Below are 18,436 nucleotides of genomic sequence, written 5' to 3' on the forward strand. Positions count from 1 at the left end.
ATTGCAAAGCTTTCCTTTTTGGGTTTTGCTGGAAGAATTCAGCAAATTATTATTTTGGGTGTAAAAGGAATAAGGAGATGGGGAACTCAACATGAGCTAAGTTAACATTCAGACTATATTTTTCTAAACAAGTGTTTTTAACACATGTAATTTCCAGGATATTTGGACACTATACTTCTTAGATTTATTTGCTTTGTAAAATACTTTTATTCCAGTTTGTTGTCAACACAAGAAACAAGAGTCCTGGGAGGCTGGGGGGGAAACCAACTTCAAGACTAACTCTGAATACTTCCTGTTCACCCTGTTTCCAGTTAGAGAGAGCTTTCCCCAATAGAGAAAGAGGTCAAAACTGGTCATAGGCAAGATTTTAAACTTGAATTTGTTCATTAGCTGTGCAATGCCTGCTTTCCCATGAAAGCAATGGATATCACCACAGTTAGAACACTTATGGCACTTTTCCTCTATAACATTATTAAAAAAAAAATCTGCCCGGTGTCTTTCTGATCTCAAGACAGAAAAGATATCTTACACAGGCACATCAAGTAGGATTTACTGAATTTTCCCCCCCATCTTTCAATTCTAACCAAACTGCAAAAAGGATGTTATCAATCAGGTATTCCTATTTTCCATATCTTCTTTGAAAATCTCTAACAACCTATTTTCACTTGGCTAAGACATGATTGCACCATTTTTTTTTAAATGACTATTCCCAACAGTCATTCCAGGTCCTGTAAATTAATTGTGCTTCCGGTGAACTGAGAATTATCAGAACCTGCATCATCTTCTGTTGAGTTGTGTGGCTCCTGTGAAAGAAGATAAATACTGTCAGGGAATGGAGACGACGAATTTTTACCACAAAAGAAATGGTGAAAGCTGCATAATGTTTTTGTTTGTTTTTATATTCAAACAATATTGGATTGACCAAAAAGACAAATGAAATAATTCAAGAGTGGGACCACTTTTGGGACTCACCCTGAAGTGATCGCTGTTACAATGCTGGGGGGAAGGGGAGGGCGTTGATAACTGTGGTTTTTCCCTAGTAGAAGGAGCACGCATGTTTGATTTGACTTCCGTGGGGCAGCAATTTGACAACTGTAAATCCCTCTACTACGTCAACAACAAATAGTGATGTCCTATCCTCAAAGGTTTTATGTCTCAGGTATATAGCAGCATGTTTCCAGACATTAAGAGTATTTTGAATAAGTAGCAAGAAACTTGAAGTTAACTTTGCCCACAAAACTTTTTGGATGCAAATTGCAATCAATAAAGCTCTTTTGTAGTTTACTGCTGTCCTTCTACATCCCTCCCCTAACCCACACACTGCAATTAATACTTACAGTCAAGAGAAATGCACATCACCTAGCCAACTGTGATTTTCAGATCATACAGTAAGGCATTTCCTTTGCTTCAGCTTCAACCACTTTGTTACAACATTTTTAGTAGTAGTACTGACGTATTTTTCACAGCCCAGTTGCCATCAGGGTTACTTCCAAAGCACTGTCCCCCTACTTGTTACGTTTCTGGTAGTTATCATTGGGTTCTATTCATTTTAAATATAACAACCACATCTGCTATTACACCAGTGGTTCCCAACCTTTTTAGACCACAAACCAGAAGTGACTGCGGACCAGCAGACTGCGGGTTATGGCACACCGGATGGTGCCTGCTGGCTCTCGAATGCATCCACAGAGCCAGTGGACACTGCCCTGTGAAACTGCCAGATGTGAATGGAGCAGGGACAGAAGAACAGCTCCGCAGTCCCTGGGGGCCCTCTGTGTGACACAGGCCTTTCCAAAATGGCTTATGAAATATGGGCCATAGATCACCAAGGGTTGGCCGCCGGTCCACAGTATGCTGGTCACTTCCAGACTTCTGGTCCAGCAGCCAATCCTCCTGTGGACTGGCAGCCAACCCTTCACAGCCTGGGCTTTGGGAACCTCTGTATTACACCATAACCACTATGGAGAGCTGGGAATGTATAAAACTGTCCTCCTTTTCCTTATGGAACTTCCATTCTGCTCTGTCATCTCCGTTTGCGTGATGATTTTAAAGCTCTGGGGTTTCCCTTCTTTAAAAAAAAATAAAAAAATCTGCAAGCCAGATTTTTCAGTACCTGGCAGCTTTCATTCAGGCACCAACCTGTGGCATTTTGAGATGTCTTTCGTGATGCAACCATTTCATTTAATCTCAGAAGACTATTTAAACAACCTCTGCATAGTGGACCAGAAAAAGAGAAAAAAAAGAGGCAGCAGCACCTGGAAAAACAACTGCCAATGGCATCGCAAAGTTTTGGCCTAATAATATACAAGGCAATCTTAGCCACAGTTCCAGCAGCTATGTCCTCTTGTTGCAGCCCAGCTAGGGGCTACTGATTTAAGCTTTGGTGTGAAAGTAATAAACACTTTTAGAGTGCTGACAGAGGTGGAAGCCAGACAAAACACAACAAAACGTGCTTTACCAGAAGCAGCAGTGTGTTGTTAGCTCAATCCAGCTCTGCAGTGTCTGTATAGATCAGCACTTCGGTAGGTCTTTTTGGCACTTTTATGACACTTGATTCAGTCAAAAAGTCCTACAGAAATGCCCGACCTATACGGATGTTGGGCAAGCTGGGTCCAACTAACACAATCCCTCTTCTGGGCATGTGCTGGGCTTGGCATGGGGGTGCATGGAGGTTAAAGCACTGTTTTGGGGAGGAGGGTTGCGTCGGTAAGCAGACTTATTGTGCCAGACTGAAGAGATGGCTGTAAATTCTTTTCTTTCCAAGAACGACAGAAAAGGAACCAATGTTCCACATTGTTATACCTGCAGTATGTGAACAGGCAAGTCTACTGTAAGCTGAGAATGTGATGTGGAGGATTGAGAGCTGAGCTGGAAGGGCAAGTCCCCTTCTCCTGGGGGATCATCCTGTAAAGGGAAAAAAGGACAAGGCAAATATGAAACTTTGAAGTGCCTCCTAGAATCACAAAGCAAACTTCACTGCTGTCACTTTAGCTCCTTTAAAAACCAAGTTTAGGAAAGACAAGTGCCTCATTGGTTAAACATTACGCATCCAAAGATACCCAAGCTTTCAAAACTGAAAAGGTCTAACCATGACTCAAAAAGAAGGTGAACCACTCACCTTATATTCAGTAACAGGTTGGAAACTGAAGGCTTTTACATACCCTTTCAAAAAAGACTATATTTATTATTACATTTACATGTGTTCACTCCCAATACCAGTTTGCTGCAGATGCAGTGGTTACCTGCCTGTGACCCTCCTCCCCACTCCATGAGAGACGGAGGAAAAGAAGAAAAGGGGGGGGGGGGGGGGGGGGGGGTTGATACACAAGAGTTTTCCACATGGCCTGCTCCATGCCTTATTAGGAAGCATTCTTCCATAACTATGTTTATAAAGTTTTTAATATCTCAATCTTAAGTGATTGTTATAACATGCTGTTATAGCCATGAGATTTCTGCCTCAATGCAGGGAAGAACAGTCTCCCTTATCTAAACAGTGGCTTAATATTTTGTTTTCTCCTTATCCATTATGCAGCTGCCACCCTACTTCGCACCGCATAACTCAAGACTTGCTCCTGAAGATGGAATAATTTGATTACAGGCAGTTCTTTTACTGTAGTTCGGTAGATACAGTGAAAAGAGCAGTGTTCCCCTTCCCCAACTTGTTCTTACTTCAAGCAGGTGCTTCCCAAAGACCTGTTCTCTTGGGGCTGCTCTTGCCCCTAAGCAGTATTTCTCCAGGGCCTCTGCTCCAATGCAGCTACTCCTGCAATTTCTCTATGCTGCCTCTGGCCTAAAGTCTCCTTGTGCTACACTGCTTTATGCTGCCTGCTGCTCCCTGTCCTGCAAGTCTGGACTTCCCCAATCACCCATCTCTCTCTCTTTCAGACTCCCCAGCAACTTAACTGCATCACTCACCGCCACTGCTCAGCATAGCTATCTAGAAGTAACATTTACAGATTCTACTTTGTACGGAAGCAGGTATTCCTAAAAAACTAAGCAGGGGTGGATTTAAGTGCATGCTCACTGGGTGTGTCTACATGAGACGCTTACTGCACATTAGCCTAATAATATTGTGCAGTAGTGTGGTGGTTAAAAACTATGCTAATAGCCTACTGCACAGTGTTATTAGGCTAATGCACAGTAAGAGAGACAAAATAACTCTAGTTACTGCGCACTTAGTTAGTACCTTCTTAAGCAAGCACTAAACGCACAGTATCTAAGGCGCATTAACGAACATACAGATATGCCCACTGAGGAGGAATCCCCAAATAAGTGCTTATACAGGGGATCTTATACAAGCTTAAACTGGCTCTATTCCAGTTGCTTCTACAACTATTTCTAAAGAGGCCTGTTATTACCGGCTAGATGTTAAGGAATGCCCACCCTCTTTTTAGGAGCATAAAAACATTCCTTTTAGACAACAACCCTGAATTACATCAATGCATTGTTATGGAATGTCAAGATATATCATGACTAATCAATGTTAGCAGACATTATCAGAAGTTAAAACAATTAAAATCTCCTAATCAAGTCCCAGTATATATAGAGCCAGGTAGATTATTTTATGTTTTATTCACGTGTTCTTACCTGAAGTAACTGAATTTGCACGTACTGTGCTCCAGTGGCTGGGTCCCTCATTGTTAAGCCTCCATTTGGCAAAACAACATTGCCTCCCATTCGACTGCCATGACTGGAAGATGAGAAGTTGGTAGGACTGACTTTGCCACCTTTACTTTTCCTCTGGCCAGAGTTTGCTGCCCCTGAAAGAAAAGTTATAATGTTCAATATTGATATTGGGTAGTCTAGTTCATTTGGACGGTCTCTCACTGGGACTTCTCCACTTCTGCTTATTTGGGCTGTGACATTACTGAATGCTAATATGTCTACAGTACTTCACTTTGCATGTTCAGAGTACACAATTGCTAAGTATTAGAACACAACTACTAAAGCAAGATGATAGTCAATTAGCTTATGAATTCTGACTGCTGGAGTGAGCAAGCACCACTCTCACCCTGAGGAAAAGCAACTCTCTTTAACAGGAATTCCATCTGGCTTCTCTGAACTTGGCATTAAAAATAGGCACCATGCTAATAATGTCAAAGCAACAGCATTTTCCGGAGTTAGAAGATGAACTGGGAACTGGAAATCAAATTTGGGTTTCCCAAATCTGCAATCAATTGCCTGAGTGACTGTGGTCGAATCATGTACATCAGTTTCTTAATCTAGAATACACAAACCATAAGGCTTCTCCTCTGGAAAACATTTTAAAAGTGTTGGATGGAAGTATGAAGTCCTCATTACTCACGATATGGGCAGTCACTAATAACTAGAGCTGGCTCAGAAGCAGGGTTTCTAGTTTGCAGGGGAATTTAGAGTGTGGTTTTCATCCAAATCAGATCAAAAACAATTTTTTGAGGTGTCTGCAGAACAAGCAGCTTGTGGAACCCTGCAGTTGCTCAGTAAAATTGACTCACTTTCCAGCTTCGCTACTACTGCATTTTCTCACATACCACACACCTCCAAGTAAAACACGCACCTTACTTTTAGAAGGCAGAATGTAGAAAAAAAGATTTTTCCAGAGTCATGGCCGACTGTGTGACAGAGTAAGTCCTCCTGGAAACAGAGGGTCCAGAAAGTGTGGATCCCAGGAGACAGTCTGGGTGAGGCAGCAGGAACTTCCTGGTGTGGCAGGTCAGTAAGAAGGCTAGGCCCCAGACCCTTGCAAGGGCAGTAGTAAGACTGTTACTTCTTTACTGTAAATAGTTCTTTATAAGTTCCTGTAAATAATAAAGTGTTGTTTCCACACCACAAGGCTCATCAAGACTGCATGCAGCAGTTCATTCACCCTCAGCCAGTTCAGTGGCTCTTCAGCCAAAAGCTACTGTTTCATCAGCAGCTCTGAGAGGGTTAACACTGGACTCTACCTCTGCTATCTGGAGCCCCAGGGAGAAATGGCAGCCATCTTGGTGGCCACAAGTCAGTGTTTGCTTGCTCTATTCTATGCTGTTTCTATTCCAGCAAAGAAGAAACAAACTTCCCTGCTTAAGATATGCACCCCAATTTTGGAGGGCTGGTTTAGTGGGTAAAAGGTTCATGTGATATACAGATAAATATGGTAACAGCAGCAGCAGCAAAACTGACAAGAAATGTCAATTTCACCAACCAGCTACAAGAGGCATCCAGTGTCCCCAGCCGGGGCCAGACCAGCCAAAGAGATACTTGTTCCAAGGCTAGGGAACTTGCGGCTTCTAGAGCTCTTCATCCTGAAAGCATGCCCTTTCAGGAATCTACACAGGGTTCAAAACCAGACCTTGGATTTGGCAGAAGTTCAATCCAACTCAAGAAGTTTCAAAATAAATATTATGGGCTCAATGAACAAGTCGATTTTCAATTAAGTTTTATTTTGTTGGAAAATATGACCAGTTACACAGACACGAGCCCAAGAACTCTTAGCAGGAGACCCCAATGAATGAGTCTGACAAGTTTCAAATGTATTAATCATAGATAACATGAACAGTAAGAGCTTCTTGGCCTGCAAGACATTTAAATCCTTTTCTTTGAAGTTGGGGAAGATTTTTCATACTGGCTATCTAGAGTCACAAAAATCAGGAAATTTTTCAGGAACTGCTCTGTCTTTAGAACTAGGTTCAGGGATACCATGCATAACATTTCACCACAAAGACACTTTACTTCATAATTTCCAGATAACTGAGGCTATGCAGAATTATTGCACTTTCCCACAAAGCTATCAAACATTTCCAAAATGCTGCAGCTTAATTTTATTTAGTTTCATTTTGCCCACAGCTCGTCGCCGCATACTGCTAAGTTTTCTACAGCCTAACAATGCTGATATTTTGGCTCCAAAACACTTCCCTTATGCTGTTTACATTCCAAATCAAGTACTTGTTTGGATTTAAGTATCTGTCTGCTCAACTGAAACTAGAAGCTGTTGCACACTTATTCAAGAGAACCAGAAAATAATTATGATCGAAAGCAATGCTGAAAAACGTTATTGTTCATACTGGTTAAAAATATGAACAGAAAACAATTAAATACTTCGTATTTTTAAGTCAGGCGTATTTTTTTTTAGATTAAGTATTTAATCTTTTTAAAGATTGTTTTAAACTTCAGATGTTAGAAGAGGGAATTAAAAAAAAGACTTTGAACTTTCAGGTGTTCATCTATTGTGTTAAAGTATCTTTAGATGCAAGATTTGAAGGGGTACAAAGAGTTGTATTTTACTGCGTATGTATGGAACAGAAGAAAAAAGGAATGCATTAATTTGCGTAGCACTAACACAAGTATGTGGCAGGCTAGATAAGGTATTTAATTTGAGAAGTGAACTGATACTCATCTAGCTCTTTCATACGACAGGTGCAAATTCAATGCAAGCCTCCTTTCAATCTTGGATATCATCATACATGCATCTTGTATAATTCTGCATAATTACAGATTGATTCATAACAGATACAGAAAGACAGTGTTCTTGATTTACATTACATCATCTTTTTAAAAAGATAAGTAAAGCAGATACATGCATAGCTCTATAAAGCAAGAGACAGGAGAGCATTTAATTTGAAAGTTATCTTTTACTTACCTCAAGACAATTGTCACCTTGATTTTCAGAGATGGCAGGCACCAAGAAACAGTAAGGAAGAACAAAAATGTACAGTATGATGTTCCTCTCCCATTGAGGGTAGTTGCAACTCAAATAGCTGTCTTGTTATTTTTCTGTGCAACTCTAGTGAGCCATGGAACACATTTCATCTGACAAAGCAATAGTGCATATTCATATCAGACAGCTATGAGTTCAACTTCAGGTTAAAGGGAGGAGGATATTAAACAGGACACACACAAAATGTGGCCCAAAGCTTGTGTTTTGTTTTTAAAAAGCTACACAACCTTGAAGGTTAATCAAAAGGCTGCAAGTGTCTAAAGAAACTCAACAAATAAATTCCCCTGCACTGCCTAGAAACTAATACTGCAGCCATGTGCCAGAGCCTAGAGGCAAGATAAACAATGAGGACAAACTAGTCTACACTGAATAAAATAAAATGCAAAAAGCAGACAGAAAGCACAACATAAGATCATCAGATATTTTAATCTCTTTCGGTCTTAATGCACAAAAGGTCATATTTGGAAGAAAACAAAACAAAAAAAACCTGAAGGTGAGCGAAGTGGGAATTTAAGTCTAACTTTCATCCGTCAGTGTCTCTGCAGCATAATTGGAAATCTATAGCATAAATTAATTCTTAAATCATACCAATGAATATGAGACTCCACAAAGACCATCTTCAATAGCAGCTCCCCCCCCCACACATGCCTTTAGTACTGATGAAAATCTGAGAAATCTATTCCCGTGTCATTGTGAGAAGATGCACATTACTAAGCCAGGAAGACAGCTCCTCACCTGTACTGCTGCCATTCCCTTTCTGTTTTCTTTTCTTGGCTAACTGGATAGCTCTGTAGTCTGTTCTTGCAGATCCACCACTCTCCTAGAAAAACAAGGGAAAAAGATATTTGATCTTTTATGCACCGAAACAATAAATTAATGAAACCAAACCAACAAATTATTAGTTGAAGCGTCTTGAACATTATCTAAACACTGGCTGGTAGGGATTTCAACATGAATAAACTTTTAAAACAAATTGTTAGCGCTCTAGTAGATCTCCATTGCACACTGCACATTAGAGGCCATCTCCAAATTTATCAGCATTATGATTTTTAATAGCCACGCTGTAATAAACGGAATATTTCAGACTTTTTTTTTTTTTTTTTTTTTTTAACAAGAGACTCATATCTAACTGTAGCATTGTACAGTGGATGGAAAAACAACATTAAAAACAGTTATGGGAATGAGAACCAAGCTAGGTGCTCTAGTTGCTTTCTAGGCCCAAACTTTTTATGGCATGGTGTTATGCATTATTTTCAAGTAATTCACCTGCTTAAATTTTCTTAGATATACTTCATCCAAAGGGGTTATACGTTTTTTTTTAAATACAATCTTTAGCTGGAATAGGGTTCCCCCTCTGCCCCAGAGAAAACCAGAACTTTTAAAAGAATTATCACTATATGTACACACACACACACACAAAATGTGTGACAGCGTAGATCAGTGCGAGAAGTCTGCCTTTAAGTTGTAAGCAGCAACGGAGTATGCTCAAAGTTAAGGCACTTCCCTCATCTGGGGAAAACTGAATGTAAAATCACCGCATACCAAAAAAGAACTGCCAGTCACTGTGCTAAGGTCCATTTCTTTCTGAGCACTGTAGCTTCCTGGGGGGTTGGAGAATACAAACTGTGTCACGACTTTACTGCCTTCCTGTTGGCCAACAACATCTGAATTGGGAAGCAAATTTCGTTCAACCTTTGTTGGAGTGAGTAACTCAGGCACGTTGCTTCCACCCAGGCTGCTGGACGGGGTCAAAGTGGCAGTGTCTATTGTTAGATTATTGCTGGATGTCAAACCATGCATATCTTGACTGGAATTCCTCACTGATAAAGATGCTAGTGAGCCCAAGGCTTCTGCATTTACAGTCTGTACATCGTCCAGATTTAAAGTGCTTTGCTGCAGAACTGTAGTAGGGGTTCCCAGCAAGAGAGAACTGTCCAGACTTTGTGGAATATCATTACCAGCCACCAGTATCAAAGGGTCAACAGTCTGATTTAGGGAACTGCTACTGACAGGAAGATTTCCTCCAAGTGTGGAACCCACTGAAGCAACATCAATAGTAACTATCCCAGAGTTCACGAGTGCCATGTCTGTTGAAATTCCAGAATTGTTGCCAGACACGTTGGAGAAAAGTGACACAAGGTCTATGTTGCTGAGGTCACTTTGTCCTGGACTGGTCAGTTCACTGCTAGGTGTGAGAGAACAGGTTGCTTCAAGCTGGGTTAAAAGATCTGAAAGGAAACATGGTTTCAACACATTTAATTGCAGAAACAGACAAATGACAAAGAAAATAATATTGCACCCCTTGAACTACATCTCCCAGTGAGCAAAAAGTTAAGACCAGGAATATACAAAAGCCCCAAGAGAAACAAAAAAACCCCATATCGATATATTGGAAAAAGGTAAAAAAACAAAAAAAACAAACAAAAAAAAACACACACTCCAAAGCTTGCAGGCACTGCAAATAAGCTAATATTCACGTCAGGATAGTAAGGTTTACACGTGATAGACACATACCAGAACCAAGACAATTAAATGATGAAGAAATATTCTGTATGAAAGGGTGTGGACACAATCAACATTCATCATGCTTTGAAATAAGCTTCAAAGCACAAGTGAATGAATAAATAATGCACAGTGCTATAAGCACTACAGTACAGCCCTTACTATATCAAAAATAATCCTTGACAAACAAGCGTTTGAAGGGCTTTTGGATACATCTGTCCTCCCTGTTTAAGGAGCTTCTGTTTTGTGTTTTATTCCCTTTGCTTGTGTGCTGTTCTGCCTCTTACTGTAAGCAGCCCAGAGCCTTTGTTGGGGAGGGTAGCATATAATCTAGTTTAATTAGTTACTAAAAAGAGTGAAAACAGAGTGCTTAACATTACAGGCAAAAGACCCTATATAAAAATATTTTACAGTAAATATTTTCTAAAAACTAAGGCTATTTTAAAGCTAGACTCACTAAGGAAAACGAGTAGAGTAAGTTTCACCTTTACATTAACTGTGACATTCCTTATTTAGAAGTGTGTCTGAAATATCTAGTTGAACCACTGGAATTCACTATGAAATGCTCCTATTCAGTTTGTTATCTAAATATAGGATGATTCTTTACGTTTGCTGTCCTACTAAAAAACAAGACTACTTTATAGCTATAAAGAATAATCCAATATTGACACTGCCAGACCGCACAGGAATATAGGCATCTCAAGTTCAGTTTCTATTCTCTAACCCTCCTCCAGAAACAGTCCATATTGAACATTCAGATTAAAAGAAGAGAAATATTGCTTTAGTCTTCATTAGGTTCTTCAAAAAGCCGTGTCAAAGCATCCTCATCAGTGGCCTACTTGGTTCACAAATTTTAAATCTCTAAATCACATAAACCAAACTCTAGTTAGTCTGACACAGCTTCCACTAAGTTTATTACATTATGCGTGTAAAACCACACAGGGAGAAAAATCTGACCCCAGATAATTTTGCTACTGGTTTTCAATGGGGTCAGGATCTACTCACACGATTTTATTTATAAATATATTGATAGTTTAGACTTCCTTCTGTACAGCAGCTATAACGATTCTGTAACAAATGTTTTACCTGGACTGAAATTGTGCTGTTTCACCATGTGCGTCTTCATGCTATGCTTGGATGTGAACAATTTATTACAACTGGACACAGGGCAACGGGTCTTCAAGGAATCCACATCCTGCAGATGTTTCTTAGAATGAATATACAAGCTACTGCGTGCAGAAAACTTTGCACAACAACCTGCAACAAGATGCACGGATATTGAAGTATTTCCCCCACTTTTATTGTAAATCAGCAATTAAAAAAATTCCCTAGATAAAAAAAAAAAAAAAAAAATCATACAAATAAGATTGTTCTACTTAGCTCTAGCTTTTGGGCATGCATGCTGCATATTAATGAAGGGAATACAAAGAAACTAGCACAGGTTCTCACAGAGGCAAATACCATACCAAAGAAACAGAGTGAAACATCTGAAAGCATGATGCTAGAACGACGGAAGCAAAGCTGACCCTCCCACTTGCCTATTAACTCAGTAGGAAATAAAACCCTCCCCCATAAAGGCTTATTAAATTGAATTGAAGCACCTAAAATAGCCACTGATGAATGCATAAAAGAGGAAGAAATACTTGTGACAGACCTAGAGAAGATACTATTTTTTGCAGTGAACCATAGGTATACATGTTCTTTATTATTACCTACTTAACTTCCTAATTTGTGTTTATATTCTAAGGTAAGGCATTAAACCAAACAAACAAACCAGCCACCTCACTAGACACTTTGTCCTAGTGATTTCCTGCAATAGCAAAATTCAACAAATACAGTATTTAACTTTTAGCAGTTTAAATACCTGGCCATTCAGACAGGGGTGTCTAAGATGGCCAGATATGATGACCCTTGTCTAAGACACTAACATGCTTTTACCACATTAGTTGTTCAGCCTGAGCAGCCCTTAACTTGAATGTGATTTAAGTTCAGAGACCATTTATTGAAGGAAGGAATCAAAAGTGAACCCAAAACCACACCACTGATTTTTCCATAGGACCAAAACCAGAACAGTTCTTTAGGTAACTTATTCTGACCTCAAAAAAGAGATAAGGATTGGAGGAGAGTATAAGGAAGGGCAGAGTATAAGGAGTCAGTGTGGGAACAAGAGAACTAGGACAAAGGGACAAATGGGAGCTCAAAAAGCAGTCTAGGGAAGAACACTAGAAATACTAGTAAGGGAACAGGGTTGAGAAAAAAAAAAAGCTCAGACAAGAAGCTAAGGTGGGGAAATAACAAGTAGAAGAGTCTGTGCCTACTGGAGCACTTTCACCTTGGTACCTAGAATGGAACAAGATGCCAAAGTCAGAAAACATCTCATGCCCATCTCCTAATCTGCAGATCACCTACTAATGCTACCAGTCTGTTAACTCAAGTGACAAAAGTCTGTACCACAGATCTGAAATTTACAGCCCTGCCAATGAATCCTTACAGGACTTAACATAACGTTATAATAGAATTTATTTTTTTAAATTGCCAAAAAATGTTAATGCACAAGATCAATCTGCTCCAAAGATGAATTAGTGCTGAGCAGTAAAGGCAGTTTTTCTCTGTAAGACCCACTCTTCTAACCATATAGGTACAACTAATAACCTGCTTATAACTTAAGCAGCAGCAGTACCATAACTAAACATCTTTAACTGACGTCCGAATTCTGCCTTCTTCCACCCACATATCAATATACAATATATTCTCACAAAGGCAGTCTGTACATAGGGAAAAGCTAGTCAAGAAGTGCATCAGAACAGCAAAACATGGTTTTCAGACCAACGATGGTGTTTACTACTTTCCCAGCTTGGAACAAATCAAATTAAAATTAATTATGAAAGATACGTTCCATAACATCCAAATTCAGTTAAAAATGTGGATGCAATGTAACCCTCTCATGATTTCAAGTGACAGAATAATACAACATGTGTTCTCCCCCTCCCTAATTTGGCACAAAGCTCATTCAATCAGATATTTTAAACAACCTACAAAAAGGCAAACCAAAAAACAACACACCCCAATTGTTAACTGTCCAAAGCTTCAATCCTGCAACAAGACTGACATGGGCAAAGCTTACCACCTATTACATGAGCTAGCAACTAGTTAGCAGCACACAAAATCAAGAACATGAACAATACCTTCCACCGGGCATTCAAATGGTTTTGTACCAAGGTGAGTAATACTGTGGCCTTTCAAGTGTTCTGCTCTTGTGAAGGATTTCCCACAACCTTCTACAGGACATGTAAACCTCCTGTCATCTTCATGCTTCCTACAAAGAAAACACTGTCATTCCCAAAAATCAAGCCGATTACATGCTCATCTCTGACATCGCTTACAACCACTCCAATTCTAAAATGTACTGTAATGCAGGTTACTGTTTCTAACACATTGAATTGATGCAAGCAACTGGTAGGCAAGCAAGGATTTTTAAGACATAATCAGAAGAGTTTACTTTACCTTTTATGTCTTAGTAGCTTGGACATGCTGGTGAAAGACCAGCCACAGCCCTCAAAGTCACAGATAAAAGGCCTTTCTCCTTAAACACAGAAAAAATAAATGTAATTACATAATACAAAAAAAATGCTTCTACTGAGAAGTTCCAACAAGGTTAAGTTACTTTAAAAGTTACATAATCTGATAATTTATAGATTACATTTTAAGCAAGTTTCTTTACCTAGAAGCCATTTCCTACAACTGGATCTGCACCGACAGACCTATAGGCCTGCAAAGCTCTCCTGATAAATTTAAAAGACTCCAGGTAGGAATTCTGCACAGATCCGGTTGCACAATGTGGCCCTATATTAACAAGCATTTCTACTAGTTTTTCCTGCAATCCAATTCATTTTTCATTTAAGTACCATTGCTCTTTCACTCATTTCAGATTGGACAACAAAACCTAAGGCAGTGTCCACTTCAAAGTCACTTTTCCATCTAAAAAAGCCTTAGATAATCACTTTACATAACAATTACTAAAACAAAGATCAGCAAAAATGGGCATTTCTCTATTTGTGCAGTTTACACTGTGCATTTCCGGGCACTTGATGACTCTCTCTGAGAAGCTTAGTTCTTCCCCACTTGCTTGATATCTTTCACACAGTAAGAAGAGCAAATGAAAAACAGTTTTTAAAAAGGAAAAGAAAAACACAATTCTTAGAAACCAAAAGAACTGGCAAGAGAATTGAGGAAAAGTTACAATGCACAAACCTAAGACACTTCTAAAAAATCTGAAGTTGACAGTGTTCCTTACAGATCAATGACATTATTGTTTAGACAGCTTCATGCTCTCACTGTTCAAACTCTTCCTTGGGAACATTTCACATGTTTGTGTTGGTATTTTTAAAAGCTGTGTGTTATATGCACATAAAATTTGTGACTAGAGCTGGGCAAAATGTAGTTCGTGTGCCAAAAAATTCAGTTATGAGTTAACATAAAACTATATAATTGGCAACTGACAAGTTGTCTCATTCAAAGAAACACGGAAAATGTTATGGCAGTTTCAACATCATTTCCTTTTTCACAAGGACATTTTGTTTCTAAAATTTGCCTGATGTATTAAAAAGGATGAAATCCTCCACAAAATAAACTCTTACATCAACTTTAATTAAAGTTCCTTCCCTCTCTATTTTTCAGTTTGACTTGCAAATCAAAGTCTGTTTCTCCCAAAGCTCTATTTGAGACTGTATTTGTACCAGAAGGGATCTTTGTACATCTCGCCAACCAATAAAAAGCTGCACTGTGGATACCTGTGTGACTTCTCATGTGGATTTTCAGTCGGCAGGCTTTGTCATACTGCTTGTTACAGCCAGGGAAAGAACAGGAGAACTGCTCTTGCTCTCTGAAGTGGGCTCGATTATGAGAAAATAATGCACTCACTGTGATAAAAGTCCTCTCGCAACCTAAGGAAAGAAGGGAACACTGTGTTCATTTGGCATGAAAAATAAAACAATCAAATTTAACTCTTTACCATACTTCTCTTATGGGCTGTGTAGGTAAAATGATTTCCTTAGCTATGTTCTTTGTGGTGCTGGTGAAAAGAAGAAGAACTTGTTCTTATTCAATAACAACAACAAATATACATATATTTTTAAACCTACATAAAACCACACTAGGTCTCGTAGCTTGATGCATTGTGGCCCGCCTTTGCAGCCTGTAAAAATCCACGGCATGGCTTGATTAGGAGTTGGAAGGTGGGACTGGGGCAACTTAAGATTCAATGCTCACAAGGGGGGGGACTATACATGAACACAGAGGCTCTCGTGCTGGGGCTGAAGTCAGAGGTTCCTGGCTAGAGTCTTGCCCCGCTGCTCAGGGTCAGACCTATCACCTGATTTGGGCTCAGGAAGGAATTTTACCCCATGATTAGACTGGTACAAACTTTGGAAGTTTTTGCCTTCCTCTGTAACAGGAGTCATATCGCTCTACACCTCTTGAGCACATATTAACAACATCTCATAGATGCAGGATTGTGGCTGCCCTGGTTCCCCTGCTTCACCTGTGGCAAGTTAGGGTGTTAGGTCTGTGTTGTGTCAAGGCTGACAGTAATTTTATGTAGTTCAGATGATGGTGTGGGATGGTTTGGATAGGGCTGATCCTGCCTCAGGCAGAGGTCAGATGAGATGGCATCTGGAGGTCCCTTCCAGCTCTACAACTGACTCCTTGCTGTTATTACTCTCCCACCCTCAGCTTTTCCCAGTTAAGCTCACAGATTCCCAGGACAAGCTATGGCATGGTCCTGCCTTCTGAAGCCTCCTCAAACAGACCGTTTGCATAACTTCAGGCTTAAAGGGATCAACTGCCTACGTTTGTGGAAACAGGAACTGCATTTTGTCAATAAACTAGACTGCATTGAGGAAAAACTTGACAATCATCGATTTCCCTCCCTAATGGAAACAGTCTCTAAGGTCCCTTGCAGCCCTACTTCTCTTTGACTATTAAAAAACAGGCAGGCAAAACTTGTAATGTCATCAGCTACTAATTGTACAACAGAGAATGCCTCACCCAAAGGCCATGAAGACATCAAGCTAAGAAGAACTAAAATGGCTCTCTCTGGGCTTTTTTTTTTTTTTTTTTTTTTTTTTTTTTTACAGAAAGTTTTTATTCATGAGGGTGGGTGTTTCAGAAACAAACAGCCCAATGGCTGCCCACGCTGTACATCTGCAACCAAATGGGAAACTCTACAGCAGTGGCAAACACCAAAGGAGGTATTGTCAAATGCACCAATAATTTACAACAATGCAGTGATGTGATGTGGCCCATTGAATGATCACTGCACTCAAAATTGTTTTACTTCAAAACAATGTTTCTGAAACACCCTTGTATAGAGACTAAACCATGCAGTAGTAAGGCCTTCTTCCTTTCACCAGCGCTTTCTAGGAACATAGTCCTACCACACCACGCAACTCACATAAAAATAAAATTCCAGTCAAGTAGCCAGTGACAGAAAAAAAATCCAACCTGGGTTCATAAAACAGCTCAAAATACCCACTAGCCTTATGGATATTCTCATCCTGGCAGTAGTCATTTAAGATCAAACTCTGCAGTGGTAACTTTTTAGCCTGAAATCCCACTGAATCTGAACAGAGTTCTCTCCCAGTGGGACGAAAACCTGATGTCAGGGGTCCTGAGGAACAGACAGAGGTGCTTTCTGGTCCAACGGGCTCAGCAGCAGAGCAAGTTTTCTCTCTGCGTGCACACAGCATGGACCTGGCACGTGACAGTGACACAGGCTCCATCGAGGGCAAAAAAAATCTCTCAGGTGCCAAGAGCCCCAATGCCCATAAGCCAGAACTGACTGGGTAGATGCATCCACAAGGCCAGGAACAGATCCACCGGGCACTGATGGGGGTGGGGGAGGAGACACAAAATGAGGTATGGCCTGTGATGTCGTGCCCTGCATATGTGCAGCAAGCAAACCCCAGTCCCCTCACAGCATCAGACCAGACAGGCTCTTTTAAGGAGCACCAAGCGGGAAGGAGGGATGCAGTACAGGTGGGCAGCTCTGGGGAGCAACCTAAGGGTTTTGTGGGGTCCTAATTTAGGACATTATAGGTGGGCAGCTCTTGGGAGAGACCTCAAATGGGGAGTGGGAAGGCTCAAGGCTCCTAAATTGGGGTATTACAGGTGGGCAGCTCTAGGGACAAACCCAAGGGCTGGGGGGAGGGGGAAGCTCCCAAACTGGGGACATTACAGGTGGGCAGCTCTGGGGAGAGACATGGGGGGGGGGGAATGGCTCCTTATTTAGGGCATTACAGGGGGGGCAGCTCTTGGGAGAGACCTAGTGGGGTGGGGGGAGGGAGGAAGGCTCCTAATTTGGGGCATTGCAAGTGGGCAACACCCCCCCTTCCATTAGGTCTCTCCCCAGAGCTGCCCACCTGTAACACCCAGAATTAGGGACCTCATAACCCCTTTAGGCTTGGGGGGGGCCCTAAACAGGGGCCTTACAGGTAGGCAACACCTCCCTTAAGTCTCTCCCCAAATTTGGGGCCTGTAATGCCTAGGGTTGCCAACTCTGTTTGAACCTATTCCAGGAGATTTCATCACATGATGCAATGACACAAATGAGTCATTACATCAGCAAGGCAAATGCACACGACTCTTACATTTTGAGAATCCATTGGGCTACTGTATAAATCGGATTCAACATTTAATATTTATTTTAACGAATGCCCTATCGTGTCTCTCCTGGGTGACTCTCAGCTGTCTCCTGGACATTTATATCTAATTCCTTTAGACTCCAGGGCATTCTCGGAGGGCTGGCAACCCTAGTAATGCCCCAAATTAGGGGCCTGGTAACATCCTGTTGGGAGCTGTGCAGGGGAGGCCCCTCACCGGGGGTGTGACAGGGGGGCAGGCTGCAGGGGGGCAGCTCTGGGAAGAGCCCTAAGAGATGGGGGGAAGACTCCTAAATTGAGGAGACACCTATAAGGGGGAGGGGTGGGGTGCTCCTAAATCAGGGCAGAGACCATCCATAATACCCAGTTAGAGACCTCATAACCCCTTGCTGGGAGCTCTGGGGAGAGACGTAGCAGGGTGGAGGTGGTGCTCCAGGGCGGGCGCTCACCGGGGTAGTCGCAGCGGTAGGGCCGCTCGGGCTCGAGGTGGGCGCGGCGGCGGTGGGCGGCGAGGCGCGCGGCGCCGGGGAAGCGCTGCCCGCAGGCCTCGCACTTGTGCGCCGCCTCCTGCTCGTGGGCGCGGCCGTGGGCGCGCAGGGTG

At 41.2% G+C, this 18,436-nt stretch overlaps 1 protein-coding gene across 1 annotated transcript in view; it reads right to left on the reverse strand.

Moving 5' to 3' along the window:
• Positions 1-250: 250 nt before the first annotated feature.
• Positions 251-18,436, reverse strand: part of ZXDC (ZXD family zinc finger C) — a 19,256-nt gene continuing 1,070 nt past the window's right edge. Inside the window, exons 2-11 of the mRNA XM_014516961.2 lie at positions 18,285-18,434; positions 14,968-15,120; positions 13,682-13,760; positions 13,363-13,493; positions 11,264-11,434; positions 9,218-9,903; positions 8,411-8,495; positions 4,588-4,760; positions 2,803-2,904; positions 251-803 (exon numbers count right to left, since the gene is read on the reverse strand). Of these exons, the coding sequence (XP_014372447.1) occupies positions 717-803; positions 2,803-2,904; positions 4,588-4,760; positions 8,411-8,495; positions 9,218-9,903; positions 11,264-11,434; positions 13,363-13,493; positions 13,682-13,760; positions 14,968-15,120; positions 18,285-18,434 (1,817 nt within the window). The 3' untranslated portion in view covers positions 251-716. The remainder of the gene's footprint in view (positions 804-2,802; positions 2,905-4,587; positions 4,761-8,410; positions 8,496-9,217; positions 9,904-11,263; positions 11,435-13,362; positions 13,494-13,681; positions 13,761-14,967; positions 15,121-18,284; positions 18,435-18,436) is intronic.

Source organism: Alligator sinensis, unplaced genomic scaffold (assembly GCF_000455745.1).
Source record: "Alligator sinensis unplaced genomic scaffold, ASM45574v1 scaffold839_1, whole genome shotgun sequence".
Taxonomy (NCBI): Eukaryota; Metazoa; Chordata; order Crocodylia; family Alligatoridae; genus Alligator; species Alligator sinensis.